Source organism: Aotus nancymaae, unplaced genomic scaffold (genome assembly GCF_030222135.1).
Source record: "Aotus nancymaae isolate 86718 unplaced genomic scaffold, 86718_ANA_hifiasm-v0.15.2.pri h1tg000053l, whole genome shotgun sequence".
Taxonomy (NCBI): domain Eukaryota; kingdom Metazoa; phylum Chordata; class Mammalia; order Primates; family Aotidae; genus Aotus; species Aotus nancymaae.
The window spans coordinates 13242826-13268957 of record NW_026988467.1 but is presented as its reverse complement, the minus strand read 5'-3'; the positions used below and the strand labels follow the sequence as shown (position 1 = coordinate 13268957).

Sequence of the window (26132 nt, the reverse complement as noted above, 5' to 3'; positions counted from 1 at the left end):
CTCCTGAGTAGCTGAGACCACAGATGTGTGCCACCACCCCCAGCTAATTTTTGTACTTTTTTTTTCTTTGGTAGAGATGGGGTTTTGCCATGTTGTCCAGGCTAGTCTCGAACTCCTGGACTCAAGCAGTCCTCCTGTCTGGGCCTCCCACAGTGGTGGGATTACAGGCACGAGCCGCTACACCTAGCCGCTGATTTCCTTAACATATCTCTGCTTCAAAGCCTGCTGAGTCCCACCGGCACATGCCCAGCAAACAGTGGGGAGACCCCTGGCTCACTCACCTGAGCAGCTGTCTTGGTCCTCGAAGGCAGGCCAACAGAGGAAGCAGCAGGAAATTGAGTGTGTGTGAGCTGGGCCGGGGTGTGGTAGGTGCGGATGTCGCCGTACCTGTATTCTTGAAACAGCTCCCCACTGGAGTGCACAATCTGCACCCCGTGGGTCACCACCACAGGGGGGGTCAGAGGCAGCCCCTGGAGTTGGTTGCTGGGGGTGACTGTGAGGATGCGGGCCTCACCATGAGGAGCAGGGGCAGGGGCCGGAACAGGGACAGGGACAGGGACAGGGACGGGAGTGGGGGTGGGGGCAGGGCTAGGGGTGGGGGCAGCTTTGGCATCTGGTGTCTTGGCAGCTTCCTTCCCAGACTGTTGAGGGGCCTTGCTGGCTGGTGGCACCTTCACCACCCCATCTGTGGCCCTGGGCTGCTCACTGACTGCTGTCACATGTGGATGCACCATGATCCTCACATCCCTAGGCACGGTATAGGGGTGCAGCCGGTACTCAGACTGCATGACCAGGACTTCTGACTGAACAGGGGCTGTGGCTCGAGCGACGGGAAGGTGGTAATGCACTTCCTCCTCAGGAGGGTGCTGGGAGGCCAGTGCAGGCACGCCGGCTGGGGCTGGCTGTGGGGTGCTGGCACGCTGTGGGGCCCTGACCTCTATTTGCTGAGGCTGCAGCGGAGCCCGAGGAGAATGAAGCGCTTCTGGCCGGATGCTGTAGGTGATGCTGGGCAGCGTGGGAGTGTTCATTCTCACCTCGCCCTGGGACAGGTGGCTCAGGGACACAGTCTGGGTGATGCTGTGGGGTGGCATGATGACAGACTGCTCTGGGTGGATGCTGGAGATGAACTGGGGCACTGGAATGCCTGCGGCCAGCATGACCGTAGCGTTGGTGGAGAGTGCAGTGGATGCAGTACTGCTGGGGTGGCTTGCCCTTGGGAATGGGGACGGCCCGGGTCCGCTGGGTCGAGGAGAATGAGCGTCTAGCTTTGCAGCTGCCAAATGGGAGACAGTTCGATCTGCTGGGATGCTGGGCCCCGAGGGGATGTGGTTCACTTCTGTAGGCAGTTTGCTGGGCAGAGCAGGAGGGTGGTGGGGTGTGAGCGTGGACCCCAGGTTGGCCGGCTGAAGGACCTTGGTCTCGATTTTAAGGGTGACAGGGTCAGCAAGCTTTTTGTTCGTGGTGACAATGCTTGGGGTGAGGACCAGCTGGTTGTGAACCAGCACAGGGGGCGTGTTGATCCCCTGGGTGAGAACCTTCACCGTGCCTCCCTGAGTGACAGGTGTGGACACCGAGAGGTGAATGGGCTCGGGCTTCTCCAAGGATGGCCTATCGGCTTTCACAGACGAAATCACAGGAGAGGCGTTATATGTCTGGGCGGTCAGTACCAGTGTGGAGTGGGTGGCCACATTCGCATAGCCTGCAGGAGCTTGAGGGCCTTTGGGTGGAGGCTGCGATACCGTGACAGAATCGGGTTTGACCTGGGACTTAGACACCGACTGCTGAAATTCAATGTCCATTGCACTGGCTGGGGGGATCTGGCTGATCTTGGCACTGATCCGCTGTGGGCCTTCAGTCTTCTGTCCTGAATAACTCAGGAGCACAACCCCTTCGGAAGTGTTCACACGCAGCCCCGCCCCTGAGCCCGCATCTGCCGGACGATCGTCGATCACAGGCATGGACCCTGGGTGGAACCGACTGTTTTCATTAGCACTCGCTCTCTGTTTGCACTTTGCTGATGGCGCAATCACTGCCCCTGCCATCGTCACCGTGCCTGTTGTAGCTGTCACACCACCAGATGCAGCAGTAACTGTACCCGCTGTGACGGTCACTGCGCTTGCTGTGGCATTCACTGCACCCGCAGCAGCATTGACTGTGCCTGGGCTGGCGTTCACTGTGCCCACCGTGGCATTCACTGGAGTGGTGAGAACATTCACTGGCCCCGTAAGAACATTCACAGGCCCCTTCAGGACGTTCACAGGCCCAGCAGGGGTGCTCACCAAACTTTTCAGTGTGGTCACTGAGCCCTTCACAGGGCCTTTCAGGGCATTGACTGGGACCAAGGAGACATTCACCAAGCCAGTGAGGGCACTCACCAGGCCAGTGAGGGTTTGAGGAGCTGGTTTTGCCAGGGTTATCTTCTGCGAATTTTCTAGATCGATGCTGACAGGCATCCGGCTAATAACAGAAGTAATTTTGGGAGCAATGACTGGAGCCACCTTTTCCTTGTCAGCAGCTACCAGCACCTCCGAAGCTTGTGTCTCAGAGTTGTTAGTCACTGGAGCTGCTGTTTTTTCTTCTAAAGGCTTTTTAGATTCAACTGGAGGGGGCGGAGCCTCATGTAGGCAAGGGGCAGCACTGACAGGCTCTGCAATGGCCGTCGTGACACTCGTGGAAGTAACACCTGTGGCAGACACATACTTGGGGTCCATGAGAATCTTCCTCAGGGTGCTGGAGCTGGTGTCGATGTCAGAAGCCTTTGTGTCTGGGGGAAGAGCTGGAGATGGGGTGGATTGAGCTCGTGGCTCCTCCTGCCTTGTGATCCACTCTGTCACCTTAGTAGGCGGGCTCTGGTGTGGGATCCCCCCAGAGGCAACAGGAGGTGAGAGCTTTGCTGGAGTTACAGAAGGCAGCGTGGGTATGGGCATGCTTGGGTCACTGGGTGGGGTCACTGGGTCACTTTCAATGATGGAATGCACCCTGAACCTGGCTTGAGGCTCCTCATCCACTGGCACTGGCTGGGGTGTTGGGGGAAGGTCTGGGGGCACAGATGCTTTGGTTGGAGTCCTTTCCTCAACACTGATTTCTTGGGACAAATTCTCTGTAGATGGAGTCTTGCCTGGGTTGGAAGTACATGACTGAGGAGGAGTGGAATGGGGTTTTTCACTCTGCTTTTCCTCCTGTGGGGCTTCAGGGTGCTGTACTGTCGTCCCCTCATTTGTAGCAGGACTCTCACCTTGAGCTTGGTCAGATTCAGGGACATGGCTCTCTACAGGAGCCACCACTTTCCTGTTTGTGTTCCGTTTGCGGCGTGATCGGGTTGTCTTCTGGCGCCCTTTCTCTTTCCGAACAAGAGCAACTTCCACTTTAGACCCTTTGGCTTCCGGCACCAAGTGTGAGGTTTCACTGCTTTTTCCTCTGGATTCCTTGGTATCTGTTGGGCCTGCTGAGGGGCCAGGAGCATTGACTGGTAGTCCAGAAGATTCTGTAGCAGCCTCAGTTTCCAGGATGCCAGACACAGCCTCATTGGTCTCTATTCCTTCCTCAGAAGGCTGTAGCGCCTGTGCGTGGGGCTGCAGATCTGTCTGGGATTCTCCAGGATAAGGTGGAGGTGCTGCTGGGAAGTTTTCTGGCTCCCCAGAAATGTCATTGATGATGGAGCCGATGGCCGCAGCCAGCTCTGTTTCACTTGCTTGGTGTGCAGGCTTGTCCCTGTCCTCTGGGGCAAGGCCCTCTGGTGCATCTGCCTTGTAAGCAGCAGAGGCGGAGGCCTCAGCAAGCTTTGCGATGTGCTCCACAGCCTGCTCCAGCTCCATCTGCTTGGCTAACTGTGTTGCTTCTGAGGACGGCCCAGGGGCAGACACGTCTTCTTTCTCTGGTTCCTTGTCTGGATCAACTGGATCACTTTTCAATTGGGATAAACCATCCTCCTTTTGGGGACTCTCACTTTTCTCAGGGGAGACGGCCACCACCCCGGCTTCTCTCTCCCCTGCCTGCACTGCAGTTCCCCTGGGACTGACAGCAGCATCCACATTTTTCAGACTTGCAGATTTGTCCACTGCTAACCTGGAGTTGCGAGATCTTCCTCTCTTTGATTTGGAGTTTTTTTCAGGGACTGGTTTTTTCTCTACAACTTCGACAGAGGCGGCTTCAGGAGGATTTTTGTCTGTGCCAATGTCTTTTCTGTCACATTTCTGTTCACTTCCTGCCTCCTCCTCAGCAGCCTTGGGTTCTACGGGGCTCTCTCTCACGCCTATTTGGGGGCCCACCTCAGTGGTGGCCTCAGGACGTGCAGCATCCACCTTTGGTTCATTTTTTCCCTTTTTTCCTTGGGGGCCGCCACTGGCTGCAGTTTTCTGAGACCGTGGGGACCGCCATCCCTCAGGTGGCTTGAGTGTTTCTGCAGGTTCCTTGGCCTCCTCCTCCTCTTCATCAGCTCGCCGGCGTGTCTTTGGAGGCCTTCCCCTCCGAGGAGTGGTGGGAACCACCACAGCCTCCTGAAGCTCTCGCTCCAATCTTTTTCTGGTCACTCTGGGTTGCTCAACAGGCTCTTTGACGGGAGAGCGGTTTTCGTGGTCACTCATGGTTGCATAGACGCTCCTTACATTCCGGCGCCTTGTTCGGCTGAGAGGTAAACTTGGTTCGGGATTTTCAAGGTCTGCGGCAGAGTTTTTAGAAGCAGTCCTTGTAATCTTTTCTGCCTCCATCTTCAACTCCAAAAGCTTCTGTGCTTCTCCCCGAGGAGAATTGGACCGCTTGAGTTTTTCCCGGTCTATCCTCTCGCTCTTCCTTGTGACAGGCTTCTCCATGATACTCACTCCAGCTGCCTGAACGGGGGTCTTGGAACGCTTGCTTTTGTTTGGCTTTTTATCCTTTGCAGCAACTGGAGGATCAACCTCTAAATCTTCAGAAGCTGGGGGCTGAGCCTCAGGAGCAGCTTCGGCTTTCTGGTTTGCATCAGGCTCGGCATCAGCAGTGGCGTCTGGCTTTTCAGCTTTTGGCTCACTGGCTTCCTCGGACTTCTGAGCTGGTTTTGAAAGTGGCTGGGTATTGTCAGGCTCCGGATCTACATTGCTCTCTGCCTGGGAAAATGAGGCCCCAGGAGTTGGAGGCTTGGCATCCAGATAAGGCAGCTGGTCACCTGATGAACCTTCCTCAACACCCGCTGGTGTCACCGTAGCTTCTTTATTGGGATCTGCTCCTGGAGGCAGGTCCACTTGTTCCAGCTGTTCCACAGGGGCAGGAGCTGGTTCAGATGCAGGCTTTGCTTCTTCTGAGACAGTGGCTGGTTCCACAATCTTCTCTTCTGTTACCAAAGGTGCCTCTGCCATTTTGTCACCAGTGGTCTTCTCTAGTGATGGGGCTGATTCTGGAGTTACGACTGTGACACTGGGAGGCCCAACGGAAGGTGGAGTTTTTAGTTCTGATTCTTTATTCTCAAGAGCAGATTCTGGGGTCTTGGGATGATTCTCTGTATCTTCCTGTTTCTCAACCTCTTTGGGTTTCTGGTCTTTTTCTTTTTCTTTCTGTTGCATTCGCGTGAGCTCCATAAATCTGCTATGGAACAGAACTACTGGCTCCTGAATGGAATCACTGGTGCTATTTGCTCCCTCAGATGTCTGCCTCCCATAGATCCTACCAGAAATGAAGTCAGAGTCTTCCTCTTTTCTCTCTAGATGCTGCAATCGCTTAGAATCTTGTTCAAAGATTGAGCTGTGTAAAAAACGAGAAGCAAACAATTCCTGCCTCTCTTGCTCTTCTTCTTTATGGTCCTCTTTCTTATCATCCATTTTCCCTTCTGAATCAGTCCTAATTTTCTTCTTTTTCATGTACCAGGATGGAATAGGTCTTGGAGCAGAGTCAACCTTTTCTTTATCTTTGTTGTTTCGAAAATTGGCAAATCGGGAGTCCCAATCAAGAAATGACCAATTTTCTTCTCGAGATGAAGAGAGGGATTTAGCTCTTTCAAGCAAAGCTTTAGTGTCTGGTGTGATTGTCTTATCCAATGCAAAAGAGTAAAATTTGTTCCTTTCTAAAGAACTAGAGAGTCTTTCATCTCGCTCACGGAGCTTATCTTCTCTGTCCCTCAATAAAAAAGACAATCGAGAACTTTCATATAATGCAGAGGCTCTGGGTGAGTGGGATTTGTGTTCACCATCTTCGTCAGAATCAGAAGGCACCTCACCAGGTTCCAGATCTCGCACAGACCTTTTTCGAAGGCTGTCTCTCTTAATTATGCTGTTTGGGAAACTCACATCAAATCTGCTGGGATCTTGTTTCATCCGAGTGTCCCAACGATTTAGTTCATCTTCAGAATTCAAGACAGACAGTTTTATTTTGGCCATATCTGCCATCTGTTCTCTCCTGCTAGAATCATAAGGATTAAATTTTAAAGACTCTTCCCTGACTGTTATATTAGAATAGGGGAGGCCTTTTTCATCTACTTTAGGAGACCCTTTTACTGACATTAGCCTAGGGGAGCCTATGGGATCCTCATCTTCATGGAAGGAACCATGTCGAACACTGGGAGAACAACCAGTCCTTTCAGAATCTTCACTGATTTGGCGTGAACTTCTGTAATTCCTCTCTCTCTTGGTGCAAGTATCAAAATCGACATGATCCATCCTTTTCTTTTTGCTGGGAGGAGAGTCATCGGTGACATCTTGAGGGGGTTTGCCTACCTCGTGAACAAGACTACGTCTTTCATATTCATCTACATCTTTTTTAGGACTGCCAAACTTCTCAGACTTGGCTATTTCCATCTCCATCTGCTGTTTCCTACGACTCTGCTCCATTTGTTTTCGGTAACTCTGCGTGTGATCAATGTCGATGCCAATTTTTTCTTCAGTATTTACGGAATGTGATTTCTCTTGGCCTGATTTACGTTCAGGTGTTTCATCACGAAGACTGCAATAGTTTTTCCTAACTTCTTCTCTCTCTGATCCTTGATCATCTAATAGCTGCAGCTGTTTGAGCTGTGGTTTTGAGGGAATAGTTTTTTTTGATTGGATTTCTTGATTTTCCACAGGTTCACCTGCTGGTTCTCCCAGTCTTGCTTGTAGGTCTGAGCTGGGCCTTGAGCCAGACCCAACAGAAATACTGGCAAGCTCCTGACAGTCTTTAGGGCTGGCAACAGTGTTAAGTCTGTCCAGTTTGATTTTTTTAGATTCTCTCTTAAGAATTTCTTTCCTCACAGGCTTTCTTTCAGCCTCTCCTTCCCTCAGCAGAATGACCTCTCTAGAGGATGCATCAGGCTGCTTTTTTGAAAGCACGCGAGCATCTTCCATCTCTGGACTGCTTTTCTTGACCTCTGGTTTTTGCCTTTCTGTTTTCAAACTGGAATCTGCAAAGCGCCTTTTCCTTGCTTCCAGCTTCTCCAGATCCACAGCACTTACCCCATCCGCAGCTTGCTCAGGCTTGAGGTGCTTCCTGGTTTTAAGCCTGCCCTCCTTCTCCACCACTTCAACATGGCTTGAAAGCCCCTTTTCCTTTGGTACTTTCATTCTAACAGATTCCAGTTTAGACAAGTCAGATTTTACAGGCTCTGTCTGAGAGACCTGAAGTTTCTGGTCCAAGGCAGAAGACTTAACAGCTTCATTATCAAGCTTGGCTTTCAGCTTTTCCACAGGAGTGTGGTCAATGACCTTTCCCTCTTTCTCTTTTACTCTAGTCAAAACCACGCAAGGCATGAGTTCTAGGCGGTTTTTCGCTATTCCTTCTTTGTCAGTTTTCTCTCTGCTCAGTTTATTAGAACTCCTTGGCTTTTCAGGGCTTTGCTCTCTCTCATTTTCTTGGTCAGTTTCTGAAGACTGAGAACTAGGGGAGTGAACCTTTCCTTTGCGTTTTTGCCTGTCAGTTTTGTCCTTTTCCACTTTTTCCTTCCGTATTAAGCGTCTCTCTCTCTCCACTCTTTCGGGATCAAAAGTTCGTTCTTTATCTGTCTTTTCATTTTTTGTATAGCGCTCCAAACGAGATTTGTCCAGTTTCTCATATCTCGGAGGGGAGAGTGAGCTACAGCTTCCACTCCGGTCTGAGGATCGGCTATAAAGCCTCCTTTCAGAATCACTGGGCAACCTCTCTGCCTGAGAGGGAGACGCTCCAGGACTCTGTGGACGTCGTAAGTGAACTGGACTTTGACTTCGTTCAATTGGCCTCCTCTCATGGTCTCTGTCCCGGTCAGACTCAAATCTTTCACGTTCTCTTTCTCGTTCCCTTTGCCTGTAACTATATTCCCGAATATCTTGTTCATAAGGATCATTCCTATAATCCCTGTATTCCCGAGGATCATCGTAGTATCGTGATTCATAGTAGTCTCCTTGGTAAGTTTCCCATTCTGAATAAAACTCTCTCCCTCGAGCTGGATAGTCCCGCCTGGAATCCTCAGGGTAAGTGCCTGGAGTCCGAACACTCTCATAATATGTACGATCTTGGTTATAGTCATAGGATGCCCTTCGTTCCTCTCTGCCAAAAAAATAACAAAGATATTAGTTCTTTTGTTTCCTCATCACTTATGCATGAAATCATATATATGAAATCAGAAATTCCTGCTTCTAAAAAAAATCTTTGACATTATTTAATCATTTGTGAAATGATTAGTTTGTAGTGGCTGTCCACTATTGCTTCAAGTAGCTACTAGGCACTTGAAAGCTGGCTAAATGGAGAAGTGTATGTGAAATACACACTCAATTTTGCAAATCTAGTTTATAGAAAAAGAAAACCCAATAATTTATTTAGATTGATTATATTGATTATATGTTGAAACAATATTTTAGATATATTAAAGAAAATTCATTTCATCTTTTCTTTTTACTTTTTAGTATGGCTACTAGAAAATTTAAAATTATATATACAGAACTTGCATTATGCTTCTATTGGACAGTGGTGGTTCAACCCTTTTTCAGTGTTTCTGGTAACTCCGGTGTGGTTGCAAAGCAGACACTAGTTATTGGACAATGCCCCCACACTCCTAAGTCTCCCATAAAACTACTATTCTACCAAAAGATATTCTTACCACAACTTGGGAAATAAATGCACTGTTTAGAAAAAAAGATAAAAATTTTAACTAAAATCTTACCATCTACGTGACCTGTATGATACTGGTAACACTTCTATCTAATTCACATTTTTTTTTAAAATAATACACTGAAACCTGGTTAAGCTCTCTGAACTCAGTCTCGTCACTCATAAAATGATGGCAGCTTTCCCTCATAAGGCTCTTTAAAAGATTAAGATAGCATCTGTAAAAACTTCCCTAGCATAATCCTAGGCAAACACTGGACCTCAGTAAATGTTGTCACTTTCCCCCGGCTGCCAGCTAACAAACCAGGGATGACTGCAAGCACCGTGTGAGAACTCCGGTTTTAAGGAACTTACCAAAGGTTTTCTCCCACAGGGACCTGTCTGGTGCATTCAAATTAGGATTACATTTATACACAAAAATATATATTAAATTAGATACACCTATATCAGAGGCCAATTACTTCCTTCATTCACTTATTCTCAGCAATGTTTGTTCTCTCACATAGGTACAGCTGGCTCATTCCAGATAATATTGCCATTAGTAGCTCGCTGAAAAAACACTAGAACTTAAGCCCCATAAAGGCATAGGCTTTGTCTTCTTGGCCAAAATTTCTCTAGCTCTTACAACAGCACTTGGCTCTCATAGCAGACACTCAACTATTTGTTGAAAGAATGAACTTCAGAAAAATATATCAAAGCTGCTATTAAATGAAGTTCCAACTCCTTTGAAAAGCAAATGAAGCATCTAGACTGAACATTCCAACACTGGAAGCATCGATCACATATTTATTTATTCATTCATTCATTCACAGAGTCTCACTCTGTCACCCAGACTGGAGTGCAGTGGCGCAGTCTCAGCTCACTGCAACCTCCATCTCTGGGGTTCAAGCGATTCTCCCATGTCACCACCACCCCACCCCCACCCCCACCACCCTGAGTAGCTGGGACTATAGGCATGTGTCACCACACTTGGCTAATTTTTTTGTATTTTTAGTAGAGACAGGTTTCACTGTGTTGGCCAAACTGATCTCAAACTCCTGACCTCTGGTAATCCGCCCACCTCAGTCCCCCAAAGTACAGGAATTACAGGCATGAGCCACCATGCCTAGCCTATTATATGTATTTATATTGAAATTTCTCTGTTCAAATGAAATATTTTATTATGTATTTATGATACCTGGTTTAACTGAAGATGATCCTTCCATAGCTCCATGGGAATCAGATTCCTTGTCTAAATACTGACCAGCCATCTCATAAATAACTGTTACTGGGCATGGGAAGTAGGCTAATTTAACTCATTACCAACATAAATACATACTTTGAAGAAGTATTTTCCACATGAAGGTGAACCCACTGTATACCTTCAAAAATTATAAAGTGAATAAGACACCTAGAACAGTCATTAATTTACTACCCATATTAATGGTAGGCTTGAGTCTTATTTTTAAAACACAGTGTCAAGATTTTTTTAATTAAGCAAACTAAAACTATTTCTAAAAATATGAGCCAGGCATGGTGGCTCTGACCTATAATCCTAGCACTTTGGGAGGCCACGGTGGGAGGACTGCTTGAGGCCAGGAGTTCAAGACTGGCAGGATCAACACAGCAAAACCCCATCTCTAAAAAAAAAATTTACTAAAAATTTAAAAAGTAATAATATGAAAAAAAGTTTTAGGAGGCAGAAATATATGTATAAGCATTCATGCTGGAGTACTGTTCAACTTAACAAATACTTATTTTGCTGGGCCCCATGACCACAAAAAGAAATAAGCAGTCCTGCCCTCAAAGAATTCAACAACTTAAGCAGGGACAGCACAACTGGCACTTGGACCATGTACAGGGACACTGAGGAACTCCAAAAAGGTTCGGAAAGAACACTGTTCACAAAACCACACAATATGCAAGGTACCATAAAAGTAGATGTCATCTGAATCACAATGTGACTCTGTAAATTCATCTTGAGAACCACTTTGGTAAAGGGTAAGCTTAATGTACTAGCAGGTAGGAACCTTGGGTTTATCCCCAGCCCAACCCCTTTGTGGCCTGTGACCTTATTAGCAAAAGTTCCTTCCATAAAAAGGGGTTACCTGACACAGTATTTGAGGGATCAAATGAAATACTAATTGGAAAATGACAAAGCCCTGTGCAAATACAGTTGTCATTTGCATTCCTGAGCTGAATTACCATTAGCGTTAAACATTTTTTTCATTCATGCATCAACTATTCAGTGAGATAACTTCCATTCTATGGAAGAGGCAAAGATCTTTAAGGTCTACTGTAAAGAATGCATTCCATAAGCACTGCCATCTGAAACTACACAGGGCAAACCTGGGTCACAGGTTTGAGGGTCCCACACTCTCCTGCTTCCTCATGAGGAGATAACCACCATTTGAGAGGGATAAATAACACAGAACAAAGCCAAAGCCAATTAGTTCATCACTAGAAAAAAATGAGTTTTGGCCAGGCACAGTGGCTCATGCCTGTAATCCTAGCACTTTGGTAGGCCGAGGTGGGCAGATCACCTGAGGTAGGGAGTTTGAGACCAGCCTGACCAACATGAAGAAACCCTGTCTTTACTAAAAATACAAAATTAGCTGGGCATGGTGGTGCATGCCTGTAATCCCAGCTACTTCGGAGGCTGAAGCAGGAGAATTGCTTGAATCTGGGAGGCAGAGGTTGCGGTGAGCCAAGATCGTGCCATTGCCCTCTAGCCTGGGCAACAGGGTGAAACTCCGTTTCAAAAAAAAAAAAAAAAACATGAGTTTTAAGTAGTAATATACAGAAAGTAACACCCACATTACATTATTCAACCCTCACAAAACTGCTCTCTTAAAATATTTAATGTACACAGAGGATTTTAATGGATTTTCTATGTTTTAGGTGCAAGTAGGCCTCCAAGACACTTTCCACTCAAATATAGATAAGAATTCTTGTAAGCATTTACTGTATTAACAATGAATTCAAACTGCTACTTGGGGAGGCAGGATGGAGAACTTTTTTCTCTCCTAAGACACACACATTCTCTTGCATGTGGACACACAATCTTACGCTAACTCTCCTTCTCTCTTAAACTTACACAACTGAGAAAACAGCCTATTAAGCCTGACTTTCTAGCTACAGGACTGTTGATCTTTGAAGCTTTGTGATTTGGATTCTGATCTGGTGAGAAACTATCAAAACCTGATAAGTTTGAGCTTTAGAGATTTGGGCCGTAGAGAGCATTTTTCATCTAAAAAGCACCAAACAGGCCAGCACGGTGGCTCACACCTGTAATCCCAGCACTTTGGGAGGCCAAGGCAGGCAGATCACAAGGTCAGGAGTTCAAGATCAGCCTGACCAATATTGTAAAACCCCATCTCTACTAAAAATACAAAAATTAGATGGGCATGGTGGCACGTGCCTATAGTTCCAGCTACTCAGGAGGCTGAGGCAGGAGAATCGCTTGAACCCAGGAGGCGGAAGTTGCAGTAAACCAAGACTGTGCCACTGCACTCCAGCCTGGGCAACAGAGCGAGACTCCATCTCAAAAAAAAAAAAAAAAAAAAAGCACCAAGTATTCAATGACTGCTGTACAATATTCCACTAAGAAATGAATTAATATATGTTAATATTTGCTATCACTTAAGCAAAAATGAACTGGCAAGAAGAGGCAGTAGAAAGGGAACGTATTCAACAGGGCTTGTGGCAGCACAACCCTGTCTTGACTCATCTTGCCATGGAGCCCTTTTCATACTCTGAACAAGTGTCTAAAGGCATTTTTCACACAAAGCTTTTGTCTAACACGTATGTATAGGAGTGGAGACCTAGTGGGAACATTCCAGGAGACTTAATCAGAGGCATGTCTGAAAAAACAGCTTTACTGTATGGACCAAATTTCCATTTTCAAAAGTAATCAGCTATTGAAGAATCTAGTGGCATTATCTTAAGATGTTTTACTATATTTCGGTCTGTTCAGCAGAAAAAAATATTAAATACTACATAACCATGACTGAAAGCATTAACAAGGGGAAATCAGGTTTGCCCTGCATATTGTCACAGTCACCAATTTACATATGCTTTGGCTTATTGATTCACTCTGACTATTTAAGAGATTCAACTTTAAAATAAAGCTCTTGATATTCTTTTGGAAGTTGTTTTATTTTTAATTAAATGTATGAGCACATGTGCAGTGACAACCTGGATGTTGTCATTACTAAATATGTATTCATTTAACAGTTTATAATGCACTCTAACATATATTAATAATTCACTTTAAAACTGTAAGCAGGATGATATGTATTTATGATTAATGGTACTTAAAGCTGGCCAGGTGCAGTGGCTCACACCTATAATCTCAGCACCTTGGGAAGGCCAAGGCGGGCGGATCGCTTGAGCCCAGGAGTTTAAGACCAGCCTGGACAACATGGAGAAACCCCATTCTCTACAAAAGTTAGTCCAGCGTGGTGGCAAGCATCTGTAGTCCCAGCTATTCAAGAAGCTGAGGTAGGAGGATCACTTGAACCTGTGAGGCAGAGGCTGCAGTAAGCCATGGTAAGCTGAGGTGGGAGGATCACTTGAGCCTGTGAGAAAGAGGCTACAGTGAACCAAGATCATGCCACTGCACTCCAGTCTGGGTGAGAGAGTGAGACCTAGTCTCAAAAACAAAAAAAAGGTACATAAAGTTATCACCTGGTAAAACAGTAATTCTTTCAAGCTCTAGGAGCATTCAATGAGAAATCCAGACAGGTTGCTCCAAACCCATAGGAGTCACTTGAAAACTGGATTCAAAAAATAAACCTGTGTTTACCTGTGAAGTGATAAAAGAGAAGCATTCTCTATTCTAGAAGATGAAAGTAGGGGTGAAGAGTGAAAAATAAAATTTAATGCCATCTTAAGTTTCTGCATTAAAACTCAAGCTACACTGATAGGTTTAAAATACATACCTTCTTTCAACTAACATTTCATAAAAGTCTCTGATATCTTGACCAGATTTCTCCATGCAGTGATAAAAAGCCAGCTGACTTTCCCGATTTGCAAAATCCACCTTTAAAAAAGAAAAACATGTTTGATGCAAGTTTCAAATGTTAATGATGAAAAAATGTTACCGAATTTGAAAATTCTTCAGAACATAGCCCTTCTGAGAAAATTTCAGGAAAGAGCAATGTATCTCAAGTAAAACAATCCTCATAACTGAAACTATGTTTTGTTAACCTGAAATCTCCCAAATTCTGTTTAAATCGTGATAAAGGAATGAAATTTAAAGTTTCAAACCCAATTGTGAAGGAGTGAAAAAAGCAAAATGGACAACTGAAACGGTGATTAAGTAATCAGATCAACTAAATCCAGCAATCTGTTGCCAGAAGTACAGTTAGAATATAAAACAAAATATGAACATTTAAACTTTACTCACAGCTGGGCCTCAAAGTTATTAAAGCAAATGATACCCATCAGCTATCAATATCTCATTTAAATATCTTTACTATCAATATGGATATTTTAAAATATCTATCGATTTTTAAAAAATACTTCTTTCAACCTAACCATCATAGTTATTAAGTGCATAAATTTCTTAAAACTACCATGAACACAAGTTTTTAAATACATACACCGGACATACAATTATGCTTTCAGTGGCTACCCACTCTTCCGGAGAGTAGGAAAAGAGAGAAAGACATATCATTCAGGATGCTGGACTGATACTATGAGGCCCTGGGTGTCAGACACCCATGGGTGACTGTGGTTGAACCTGCACTAAGAGTGTCTGTGTGAGCATCAGCATTAAGAGCACTGAGAGGCACATTTCCTTGCATGAGAGGATTTTTAGGGAAGGATCTGTGGCTTACGGTTTAAAGATGCTGTGCCCACAAGTAGCTAAGCATAAAATCATAATATTCCCCTTGAACACTAATGATACAGAATATGTGTCCTGTAAACCACTCCCCTTGTTGGCAGCCTATGAAATGCTAGTTATTAAGGGAGTGAGGTTTTTTTGTTTGTTTGTTTGTTTGAGATGGAGTCTCACTCTGTCACCTAGGCTGGAGTGCAATGGCATGATCTCGGCTCATTACAACCTCTGCCTCCTGGGTTCAAGAAATTCTCCTGCCTCAACTTCCCACGTGGCTGGGATTACAGGCATGTGCCACCACGCCTGGCTAATTTTTTTTGTATTTTTAGTAGAGATGGGGTTTCACCATGTTCATCAGGCTGGTCTCAAACTCCTAACCTCAGGTGGTCCACTCACTTTGGCCTCCCAAAAGGCTAGGATTACAGGCATGAGCCACCACACCCAGCTCAAGAGGGTGAGATTTGAATATAACTTTGTTTTGCTTTTGTTTAAAGTCATTCTGCACACCTTAATTTTATTCCCACCTTAATTTTATTCCCACCGATTTTCCTCCCTTTGGTCTCTTTTACAGCTGCTTGTGCATATTCAATTTCATTGTAGAGCACCAGGGCCATGCCTTTTAAGCGGTCAAACACCACCTGTAAAAAAGAAAAAACAAGTAAGAGCCTCATCCACTGGACTTAGCGTCAGTCCCAACAAAATCCTAAACCACAAGGACACTGATGAGAAAAAATATATTTTTATATATTTTATTCTATTTTTTAAAAAGCGTAATGCATGCTGTAGTGAACACAATAAAATGTTCAGGAACTGTTTAGAATCATAGATAGTGTGGCTTGAGAGATTATGCCTTTGTTTTTCTGTATTTTACTTTGTTTTCCATGTTGACTGATCACTATACTATATTTCAGTAAAGGATTTGTCTTGTTTGGCTCAAAACAAAAAAGCAAAACCAACAACAACTATAAAAAAAAAAAAAACACCCTTGAAAGGAAGGAAAAAAGAACAACAAAGAATTTCTGTGAATTTTGGGTACAAGTAGCACAACTGTCTTAAAGCTATGGATGTTTGCTCATGGGCGGTGGCCCACACCTGTAATCCCTCCCTCTGGGAGGCTGAGGCAGGCAGATCACCTGAGGTCAGAAGTTTGAGACCACCTTGACCAACATGGAGAAACCCCGTCTCTACAAAAAACACAAAATTAGCTGAGTGTGGTGGCACATGCCTTATAATCCCAGCTGCTTGGGAGACCAAGGCAGGAGAATTGCTTGAACCTGGGAGGTGGAGGTTTCACTGAGCCGAGATTGCGTCATCGCACTCAAGCCAGGGCAACAAGAGCAAAACGCTATTTCAAAAAAAAACAAACAAAAAACCTGGATTTTTTTAATACAGGCAATCTTTAAGATGTGTATTTCTTTTCTTTTTTTTTTTTTTAGACGGAGTTTCGCTCTTGTTACCCAGGCTGGAGTGCAATGGCGCGATCTCGGCTCACCGCAACCTCCGCCTCCTGGGTTCAGGCAATTCTCCTGCCTCAGCCTCCTGAGTAGCTGGGATTACAGGCACGCGCCACCATGCCCAGCTAATTTTTGTATTTTTAGTAGAGACGGGGTTTCACCGTGTTGACCAGGATGGTCTTGATCTCTTGACCTCGTGATCCACCCACCTCGGCCTCCCAAAGTGCTGGGATTACAGGCTTGAGCCACCGCGCCCGGCCAAGATGTGTATTTCTAAACAACAAAAGCTACATTTAATGTATTGTCTGCCGGGCACAGTGGTTGTAATCCCAGCACTTTAAGAGGCAGAGGTAGGTGGATAACTTGAGGTCAGGAGTTCGAGATCAGCCGGGCCAACATGGCAAAACCCCGTCTCTACAAAAAAATACAAAAATTAGCCAGGCCAGGCATGGTGACATATGTCTATAATCCCAGTTATTTGGGAGGCTGAGGCTGGAGAATTGCTTGAACCCGGGAGGCAGAGGTTGCAGTGAGCCGAGATTCCGCCACTACACTCCAGCCTGGCTGAGATTCTGTCTCGATTAATAAAAAAAATAAATAAAGTATTGTCAAGTATATACAATATACCCACCACAGAGTAAACATAAATTTAAGGATGGGAAGCTTTACCTTCACAAACTGAATTGGATCTGGAGACCCTTTTCCTGTTGCTTATGGGTGTGTTACATAAAAACATTGATTAGATGAATATTCTGTTGTGTGAACTTCCCGTCATTTAAAAAAGTCTAATTACATATTTAGTGTAAATGTGAATAATTATATAATCAGACTAATTTTAATGAAAGATAAAATTATAAAAATCCATAGGCAACATTTCTATTTCATTCTATTTAACTATATTATGAGAATAGTTTCAAAATTAATCATCTTGGCTAGTTCAAAATAGTTTTTCAAAGTAACTTAAGACAACAGATGCAAATGCCCTTATTTGATCAAATCTTAGCAAACATAATTTTAATGTGCTAGGTATTAAATAAAAGAAATAGGCAATGCTAGCAATTGAGACTGAAAGGAGAGGATACCAAGACAAGGGAGTCAGAAGTCTGAACCACACACCAAAACCTCCCGCCTACCTTTACCACAGGCCCATATCGGCAGAAATGTCGTGTTAAATACTGATCCGACACGTTTGAAGAAAGCCCATCTAGCCATACGCAGTTTGTAGGCATGCTCTTTCCAAAACCCAGCTGAATATAAAACACAAAATTTCTATTAGTAAAATTCACAATTACTATTCAACTACAGAATTCTGAGAAAACTGGTTTTCTACAGTAATCTTTTCAAATCAACATCTCAAGTGGGAACCAACTGGTTAAAATCAAATAGAAATTTATAAAAAAGCAATCATGACTGGCTAGTTGAGTATTAATCAGGTTATAGTACATAACAGGATGGGAATGCAAAGTATATCACCTTTATGGTTATTTGTCTTACTGTGATCTTAAATAATCAGGCATATGTAAAAAAAAAAATTCAAATCTTAAAAATCAAAGCAAATCATAACAGCACAATAATTTATGCAAATTCATCTACCTTGAGGCGATTATTTCCAAGATATTCCCCATCCATCTTCTTAATAGCTTTACAAACACTAGCAATATCACAGTATTGCAGGAACGCATACTGAGGAACTCCATTCACTTTCTTAATATCAATATCCTGAAAAAGCCAATCAATACCACTTAGCAATATGCCCCAGAAAATAAATTAGAATGAACCAAGTCCATATAGGGTATTTATTTCTCAAAAAAGTTATGTTACCAATCATCATTTACTTAGTTAAAAAACTGTACATCTTAATACAATGGTAAGGTAGAAGTCTGCTATAAAATATACAGCATTTGTTGTTACAGAACGTATCCTTCCTATGTGAAGCTCTCAGCAGAGGAACAACAGCATTGCAATTCAAAATTTAAAATCCATAATAACAGCATTAAGAGAAACTTATGATAATAAAGAAATGGCAGCCTATGTAATGAAATCCTAAGAAATAATTCCCTTCTGCAATATCTAAAATCATTATCAGGGGTCAGGCCGTTTAAAATATGATACCTGGCTAGGCACGGTGGCTCACTCATGTAATCCTGGCACTTTGGGAGGCAGAGGCAGGCAGATCACTTGAGGTCAGGAGTTTGACACCAGCCTGGCGAACATGGTGAAACCTCGTCTCTACTAAAAGTACAAAAATTAGCCAGGCATGGCGGCACATCCCTGTAATCCCAACTATTTGGAAGGCTGAGGCAGGAGAATCACTTCAACCTGGCAGGCAGAGGTTGCAGTGAGCCAAGATCGCACCACTGCAATCCAGCCTGGGTGACAAAAGTGAACCACTGCAATCCAGCCTGGGTGACAAAAGTGAAACTCCATCTCAAAAAATAAGACAAAATATGATAAAATAAAATATGATTAAGAATGATAAATCAAGTTTTCAGAAAGCATTTTAAAACATGCAATCCTGAATGAAATGACTCATTCTATCAGTATATCCAACTGAACCAAGGCTGGTGATTGATAAGTGTGGTAATAATCTCTCACATGCAGAATGGATGGATATATAAACACCTGAACTCCTTTGTGAAGATCCACCGACCACAGTTCTTGGATAAAAGAAACACTTATAAAGGAAGCTCCCATGTCTTTGGAATGTATAAAGCCTATAGCTGTGTCTGACACTCCCATGCCTACTCAGAGGAGGCAGTGAAAAAACCTGGCTTAGACATGAAAATGGTCCAGAGAAACGAGAGAGTTAGCTGGCAAAATCTGTATGTAAACAACAATGACCTGGGCCATATATTGCAGAATAAGTATTGTGATTATATAAATGTCCTTAAGGGTCACAAGCCAATAATCAAGACTTGAAACAGTAACATATTTAAAGAGCTGTTTGATGGGTACTTTAAAAAGTAATAATCTGAAAGGGTACAATGGCTCACATCTGTATCCTAGCACTTTGGGAGGCCAAGGCAGGAGGATCATTAAGGCCAGGAGTTCAGTATCAGCCTGGGCAACACAGCAAGACCCTCTTCTGTATGAAAAATTTAAAAATTAGCTGGGCATGGTGGTACATGCCTGTAGTCCCAGCTACTCAAGAGGCTGAGGCAGGATCCCTTGAGCCCAGGAATTCGAGGCTGCAGTGAGCTATGATCGTACCACTGCACTCCAGCCTGAGTGACAGGGAGACCTTTTCTCTAAAAAATAAATAAAAATTAAATAATCTGTACTTAAAACTCTTCAAAATAATAGTAAATGGGAGCTAACTTTTAATTATGCAGAATGTAAAAACCCAGGATAATTCCATTTAAGAGAAATGATCTCCTAAGAATACTGGTGAGCAGATTCACTGATAAGGTTCTTCTGGCTACTGCATCATGTTATCAATAAGCAACAGACTGTTTTCCCAGAGTTTGTGGGTTATTTAAAATAGTGACACTCAGCCAGGCACGGTGGCTTATGCCTGTAATCCCAGTACTTTGGGAGGCAGAGGTGGGTGTATCACCTGAGACCAGCCTGGCTAACACGGTGAAATCCCGTTTCTAAAAATACAAAAAATTAGCCAGGCATGGTATCATGCACCCGTAATCCCAGCTACTCGGAAGGCTGAGGCAGGAGAATCACTTGAACCCGGGAGGCAGAGGTTGCAGTGAGCCAAGATTGCGCCATTGCACTCCAGCTTGGGCAACAAGAGCAAACTCTATCTAAAAAAAAAAAAAAAAAACAACAGTGACACTCAGGGCTGGGCACAGTGGCTCATGCCTATAATCCCAGCATTTTGGGAGGCTGAGGCAGGTGGATCACTTGAGCTCAGGAGTTGGTGACCAGCCTGGGCAACACAGTAAAACCTCCATCTCCACAAAAAGTACAAAAATTATCCAGGTGTGGCTGGCACCTGTAGTTCCAGCTACCTGGGAAGCTGAGATGGGAGAATCGCTTGAACCTGAGAGGCAGAGGTTGAAGTGAGCCAGGATCTTGCCAATGCACTCCAGCCTGGGCGACAGAGCAAGACCCTCTCTCAAAAATAAATAAATAAAATAAAATAAATGATCAGCAAATACTAACACTGATGAGATTATGGTTTTAAACAGTATACTGGCATGTCTACCTTATTGAGAACCACAACTCTTAAAACACAATAATCATTACATTTTTTAGCAAACCTGGTGATAAGAATGTATCCATTTGCCCACAGCTTTTTACACTGCTCTGAAGTCTAAAGTACCAGCTATCTTCATATAAAAGTAGGTCTGAAAGTTTTATCAATTCACAGACCTATGAATACCAACACCAAATTAAATAACAGATAACTGGCTGGGTGTGGTAGTTCACGCCTGTAATCCCAGCACTCTGGGAGACTGAGGCAGGTGGATCACTTGAGATCAGGAATTCAAGACCAGCCTGACCAACACTGTGAAACCACATCTCTACTAAAAATACAAAATTAGCTGGGCATGGTGACACATGCCTGTAAAACCAGCTATTTGGGAGACTGAGGCAGGATAATCGCTTGAAATGGGGAGGCAGAAGTTGCAGTGAGCCGAGATCATGCCATTGCACTCCAGCCTGGGGAACAAGAGCGAAACTCCATCTCAAACAAACAAACCAACAAATAAATAAATAACAGACAACTGTCTAAAGACAAAAGAAGCTGGAGCCCAGATACATAACTGAATTCCACATCACCCATCTAGGTAGGCAGTAGAACTGCAATTAGAGTATGCTATTCCCTCAAAACCAAAAGAATCTGACAAATCAAAATAATTGAAAATGAGGTTATCCATTTCTCTATCAGCCAGGCAGGATGTTGGGGGTGAGGTTGACATACCTATCAAGGACAATAACTAACTACCAGGGCTTCCAGTGCTTTGACAAAACCTTAGATGTGTGACTTTCTGGCCAAGCATCTGTAATATCATATTGTTGGAGCATTAATTGGAGGTTGCGGTTCTCTAAGTTTGCTGTGGCTAAACCAGGAAAAAAGGCATGTGCAGATTTCTACAGAAGTTACCTATGAAAGATTTTGAGGAGATGAGAAAGGCTGGTATCTTTCAGAGTACAAAGTGATTTTGGAATATAAAGAATTTTGCTAGGTGCGGTGGCTCACACCTGTAATCCCAGCACTTTGGGAGGCCAAGGCAGGTGGATCACAAGCTCAGGTGTTTGAGATCATCTTGGCCAATATGGTGAAACCCCGTCTCTACTGAAAGTACAAAAATTAGCCGGGTGTGGTGGTGGGTGTCTGTAGTCCCAGCTACTCGGGAGGTTGAGGCAGGAGAATTGCTTGAACCCAGGAAGGGGAGGTTGCAGTGAGCCAAGATTGAGCCACTGCACTCCAGCCTAGGTGACAAGAGTAAAACTGTCTAAAACAATAATAATAGTATATCCCAAAACTATAAAGCTGTGACCAAAATATTTTCATTTTAAACTTACCCAAATTTTGAGTCATAAAGGAACAGAAAACTTCTTGTACCTCTTAATCTAACAATTACTTGCATAATATAAAAAGTGATTCAAATTAAAACTACTTAACAGAATTGAACTGCTAGCACACGACATCCATGTTCTGGTAATCCCCAAAGTATTTTGATCACAAAACAATTGTACACTAATTTACTCTTTCTTTTTTTTTTTGAGACAGGGTCTCACTCTGTCACCCAGGCTGGAGTGCAGTGGTGTGATCTCGGCTCACTGCAGCCTCTGCTTCCCGGGCTCACCTGATTCTCCAGCCTCAGCCTCCTGAGTAGCTGGGACTACCGGAACAAGCACCAAAGCCCAGCTAATTTTCCTATTTTTTTTAGAGACAGGGTTTCACCATGTTGCCCAGGCTAGTCTCAAACTTCTGAGCTCAAAGTGATCTACTCACCTCAGCCTCTCAAAGTGCTGGGATCATAGGCATGAGCCACCACACTCAGCCTGCTGCTGCTTTTTTACAAACATTTCTCTCTTCCAGATTTTCCTTTCAACCCACAGGACTAGAGATTAAAATAGAACTCAATGAACAAAGAAAGATAAAAATGAGTAAGCAGCAGCCTGGGCAACATGCTGAAACATCATCTCTACAAAAAACACAAAAATTAGCTGGGCATGGTGATACACGTCTATAGTCCCAGCTCACTCGGGAGACTGAGAGATGGGAGGATCGCTTGAGCCCAGGAGGTTGAGGCTTCAGTGAGTCATGATCATGCCACTGCACTCCAGGCTGGGCAACAGAGTGATACTCTTTCTCAAAAAAAAGGAAAATATATGTGTGTAAACAAAAGACATATATTAGATTTTCACATATTACAGAACCATTCCCAATGGGTTTCTCTGGATTATCTTTTAGCAAGAGCTAAAGCACAGCAATATTCATTACACCATTAAATAGCACCTTTCCAAATGTAATCTGTACTATGCTTCATGTGTCATGACAAAGATCTAAAATTGTTTTCATAGTAAAAGCAACATACCACAATTTCTCCAAAGCGCTGGAAGATGTTGCGAAGGTCATGGTAAGTAGTGGTTTTTTCAAGGTTGCCAATAAAGAGAGTTCTTGTTGCTTTGGGGTGAAATTCATCTATCCTTTCATCCAAGGGGCGAAATTCATTTTCACTTTCTGTTTCTGTAAGTGGAACAGGGGCAGAGTAAAAAGAAAAGAGGGTATTTTAATGCATATTTATATATCATGGGAAAATCTACATTTAAAAAACCAAATTTCTGAAATAATGGGTTTGAATACTCACATAAACTGAAATATTATTAATACCTTCAGAAATAGCCACCCCTTACTAACTCCAAAGCAAAAAAGGAATACAAAGGCTAAAGAAACATTTCAAAAAAAATTAAGGCTAAAGTAACACTTTGTTTAACGTTTACAATTAAAAAATAAATTGATTTAAATCTGCTAAATTAGCTCGGAGTGGTGGCTCATGCCTGTAATTCCAGCACTTTAGGAGGCCAAGGTAGGAGGATCACTTGAGCCCAGAAGTTTGAGACTAACCTAGGCAACATGTTGAAACCCCATCTCTACCAAAAACTACAAAAGATTGGCCAGGTATGGTGGCGCACACCTGTACTGCCAGCTACTCAGGAGGCTGAGGTGGGAAAACAGCATGAGCACAGGAAGTTGAGGCTGCAGTGAGCTGTGATCACGCCACTGCACTCCAGCCTGGGTGATGAAAGTGAGAACCTACCTCCAAAAATAAAATAGATACATATCTTTGCTAGGGTGATTTGTTGTTGTTTCTGGGACAGAGTGTAGGTCTGCCACCCAGATTGGAGTATACTGGCACAATCATGGCTCACTGGAACCTTGACCTCCCAGGCTCAAGCAACCCTCCGACCTCAGCCTCCTAGGTAGCTGAGACCACTAGTGCATGCCACCATGCCTAGCTAGTTTCCCCTGCTACCCGGCAGAAATAAGGCCTCACTTTGTTGCCCAGGCTGGTCTCTGGGCTCAAGCAATCCTCCTGCCTCAGTTCCCCAAAGTGCTGGGATTACACTGCCCCTAGCCTGATTTATTTTAAAAATAATCACTGACACAGAAATAGATTTTAAACCCAGCAAAAATGGTAATTAATTAATTGAGCCTAATCTTAGTTTCCAAAATTATGTAGCAGGCTCTCAATTTGGAGTATAAAACTACACTCTGAAATAGACATAAAAACTCAGCTGAAAATAGTCCAGCTTCATTGTTTAATTTCATTTACTTTTCAACATTTTATAAGATATTTAGCATTTCGCCCCTCTCATACTAATAAATCAACTGTCTAAATGCAGAAATTTTAGATATAAAAGTAACTATGAAAACTAATTAAAGCAATATTTAAAAAATATCTTTTGATATTCCGTGGTACCCAATGACAAATAGAAAGAGGTTAAATGATTTCTATGATTTCTTTTTTTTTTTTTTTTTTTTGAGACAGTTTCACTCTTGTTGCCCAGGCTGGAGTGCAGTGGCGTGATCTTGGCTCACTGCAACCTCTGCCTCCTGGGTTCAAGTGATTCTCCTGCCTCAGCCTCCAGGGTAGCTGGGATTACAGACGCCCGCCACTACGCCCGGCAAATTTTTTGTGTTTTTAGTAGAGAAGGGTTTCGCCATTTTTGGATAGGCTGGGTCTCGAACTCCCAACCTCAAGTGATCCACCCTCCTCGGCCTCCCAAAGTGCTGGGATTACAGGCATGAGCCACGTACCCGGCCTCTGTTTTTTATGATCAAAAGCCCTGGCTTAATCTCTAATTCAGTCACAGTCTTTCTCTGAAGCTCCATTTATTAACTTGGTCTAGGGAAGGAACCCTCAAGGTTTTGTTGATAACAATTACAGGAAAGTACTGTGTGTTCTTTTATGTACAACAAAGCCATCCAACCAAAAAATTAATATTTAATCAACTTTACTGAAACGAAGCATTTAGGGCCAGCCATTGAACATTACTGATAATGTCAATGACACTGGTTTTTAGTTTTTTGTTTTTGAGACAGAGTCTCACACTGTCGCCAAGACTGGAATGCAGTGGTGGGATCTCAGCTCACTATAACCTCCGCCTCCCAGGTTCAAGCGACTCTCCTGCTTCAGCCTCCCGCAGCAGCTGGGATTACAGGTGTTCACCACCATGCCCAGCTAATTTTTTGTATTTTTAGTAGAGACAGGGTTTCACTATGTTGGCCAGGCTGGTCTCGAATGCCTGACCTGGTGATCCACCTGCCTCAGCCTTCCAAAGTGCTAGGATTACAGGCGTGAGCCACCGTGCCTGGCAGACACTGGTATTTTTAAAAACTCAACTTCAGGGACCTAGAGTTAAGTCAGAATGCATCTCACTTCTTCTGATTCCAGATGATGGCTCTAATGGTAACTCAACTAATCTTGCCACTTTCATCAGACTATGTACTTTCACAAACTTAGGTGGACCCAGAAATTGCCCAGGGCCCATAATAGCTATCTCCATATATTCTACATATCTCAAAGGAGTGTATATCATTTTAAGCTCAACTTGGTCTTAATTTAAATGTAGGCAGACATTTAAGAATATTTCAAAAAATTCAGATAGAATCTTGAGGTTTGTGCTCTGAAAGGGAGAATCACAAGGGGAAAATATTATTTGCAACTATTAAAATCTCTAATGGCTTCATTTCCACCAAATGGCCTGGTACATTTTCTTTCTCCCCCTCCACCCCCCACACTGGAGATAGGGTCTTGCTCTGTTGCCCAGCCTAGAGTTCGGTGGTGGGATCATAGCTCACTGCAGCCTCAAACTCCTGGGCTTAAGCAATCCTCCCACCTCAGCCTCCCAAGTAACTGGGACTACAAGGCCTGGCTGATTTTTTATTTTTTGTAGAGATGGGGTCTCACTTTGTTGCCCAGGCTCATTGCAAACTCCTGGGCTCAAGGGATCCTCCTGCCTTGGCTTCCCAAAGTGTTTGTAGGCATGAGCTTGGCCAGGCACAGTGGCTCATGCTGATAATCCTACCACTTTGGGAGGCCACGGCAGGAAGATCACTTGAGCCCAGGAGGTCAAGGTTTTGGTAAGCCATGATTACACCACTGCACCCCAGTCTGGGTGACAGAGACCCTGTTTCCAATCAATCAATCGATCAATCAATCAATCAAGGTGTGAGCCACTACACCCAGCAGATTTTCAAAATCAGAAATTCAGTTAGCAAAAAAAAAAAAGAAGTAAGTTTTCCATGTTCACTTAACTTCACAACCAGTCAGTCTTAATGCCTACACATCTTTGAAAAAAACTTCTTGAACTTGTAATTTCATGTGGGAAAAGAAATCGTAGATGCCATCAAAGGGTCTGGTCTA

The 26132-nt window shown here is 43.9% G+C and overlaps 1 protein-coding gene across 4 annotated transcripts in view; it reads right to left on the bottom strand.

Annotated features, from left to right (window-relative positions):
* Positions 1-26132, bottom strand: part of SPEN (spen family transcriptional repressor) — a 96569-nt gene that overhangs the window by 3900 nt on the left and 66537 nt on the right. For 3 of the 4 annotated variants that reach the window (XM_064363341.1, XM_064363342.1, XM_012439878.3), the window contains 6 exons: positions 22800-22951; positions 17890-18015; positions 17430-17543; positions 15367-15480; positions 13941-14041; positions 282-8460 (listed from right to left, as the gene is read on the bottom strand). In XM_064363341.1, the coding sequence (XP_064219411.1) occupies positions 282-8460; positions 13941-14041; positions 15367-15480; positions 17430-17543; positions 17890-18015; positions 22800-22951 (8786 nt within the window). The other variant, XM_012439879.2, reaches the window with a different exon arrangement.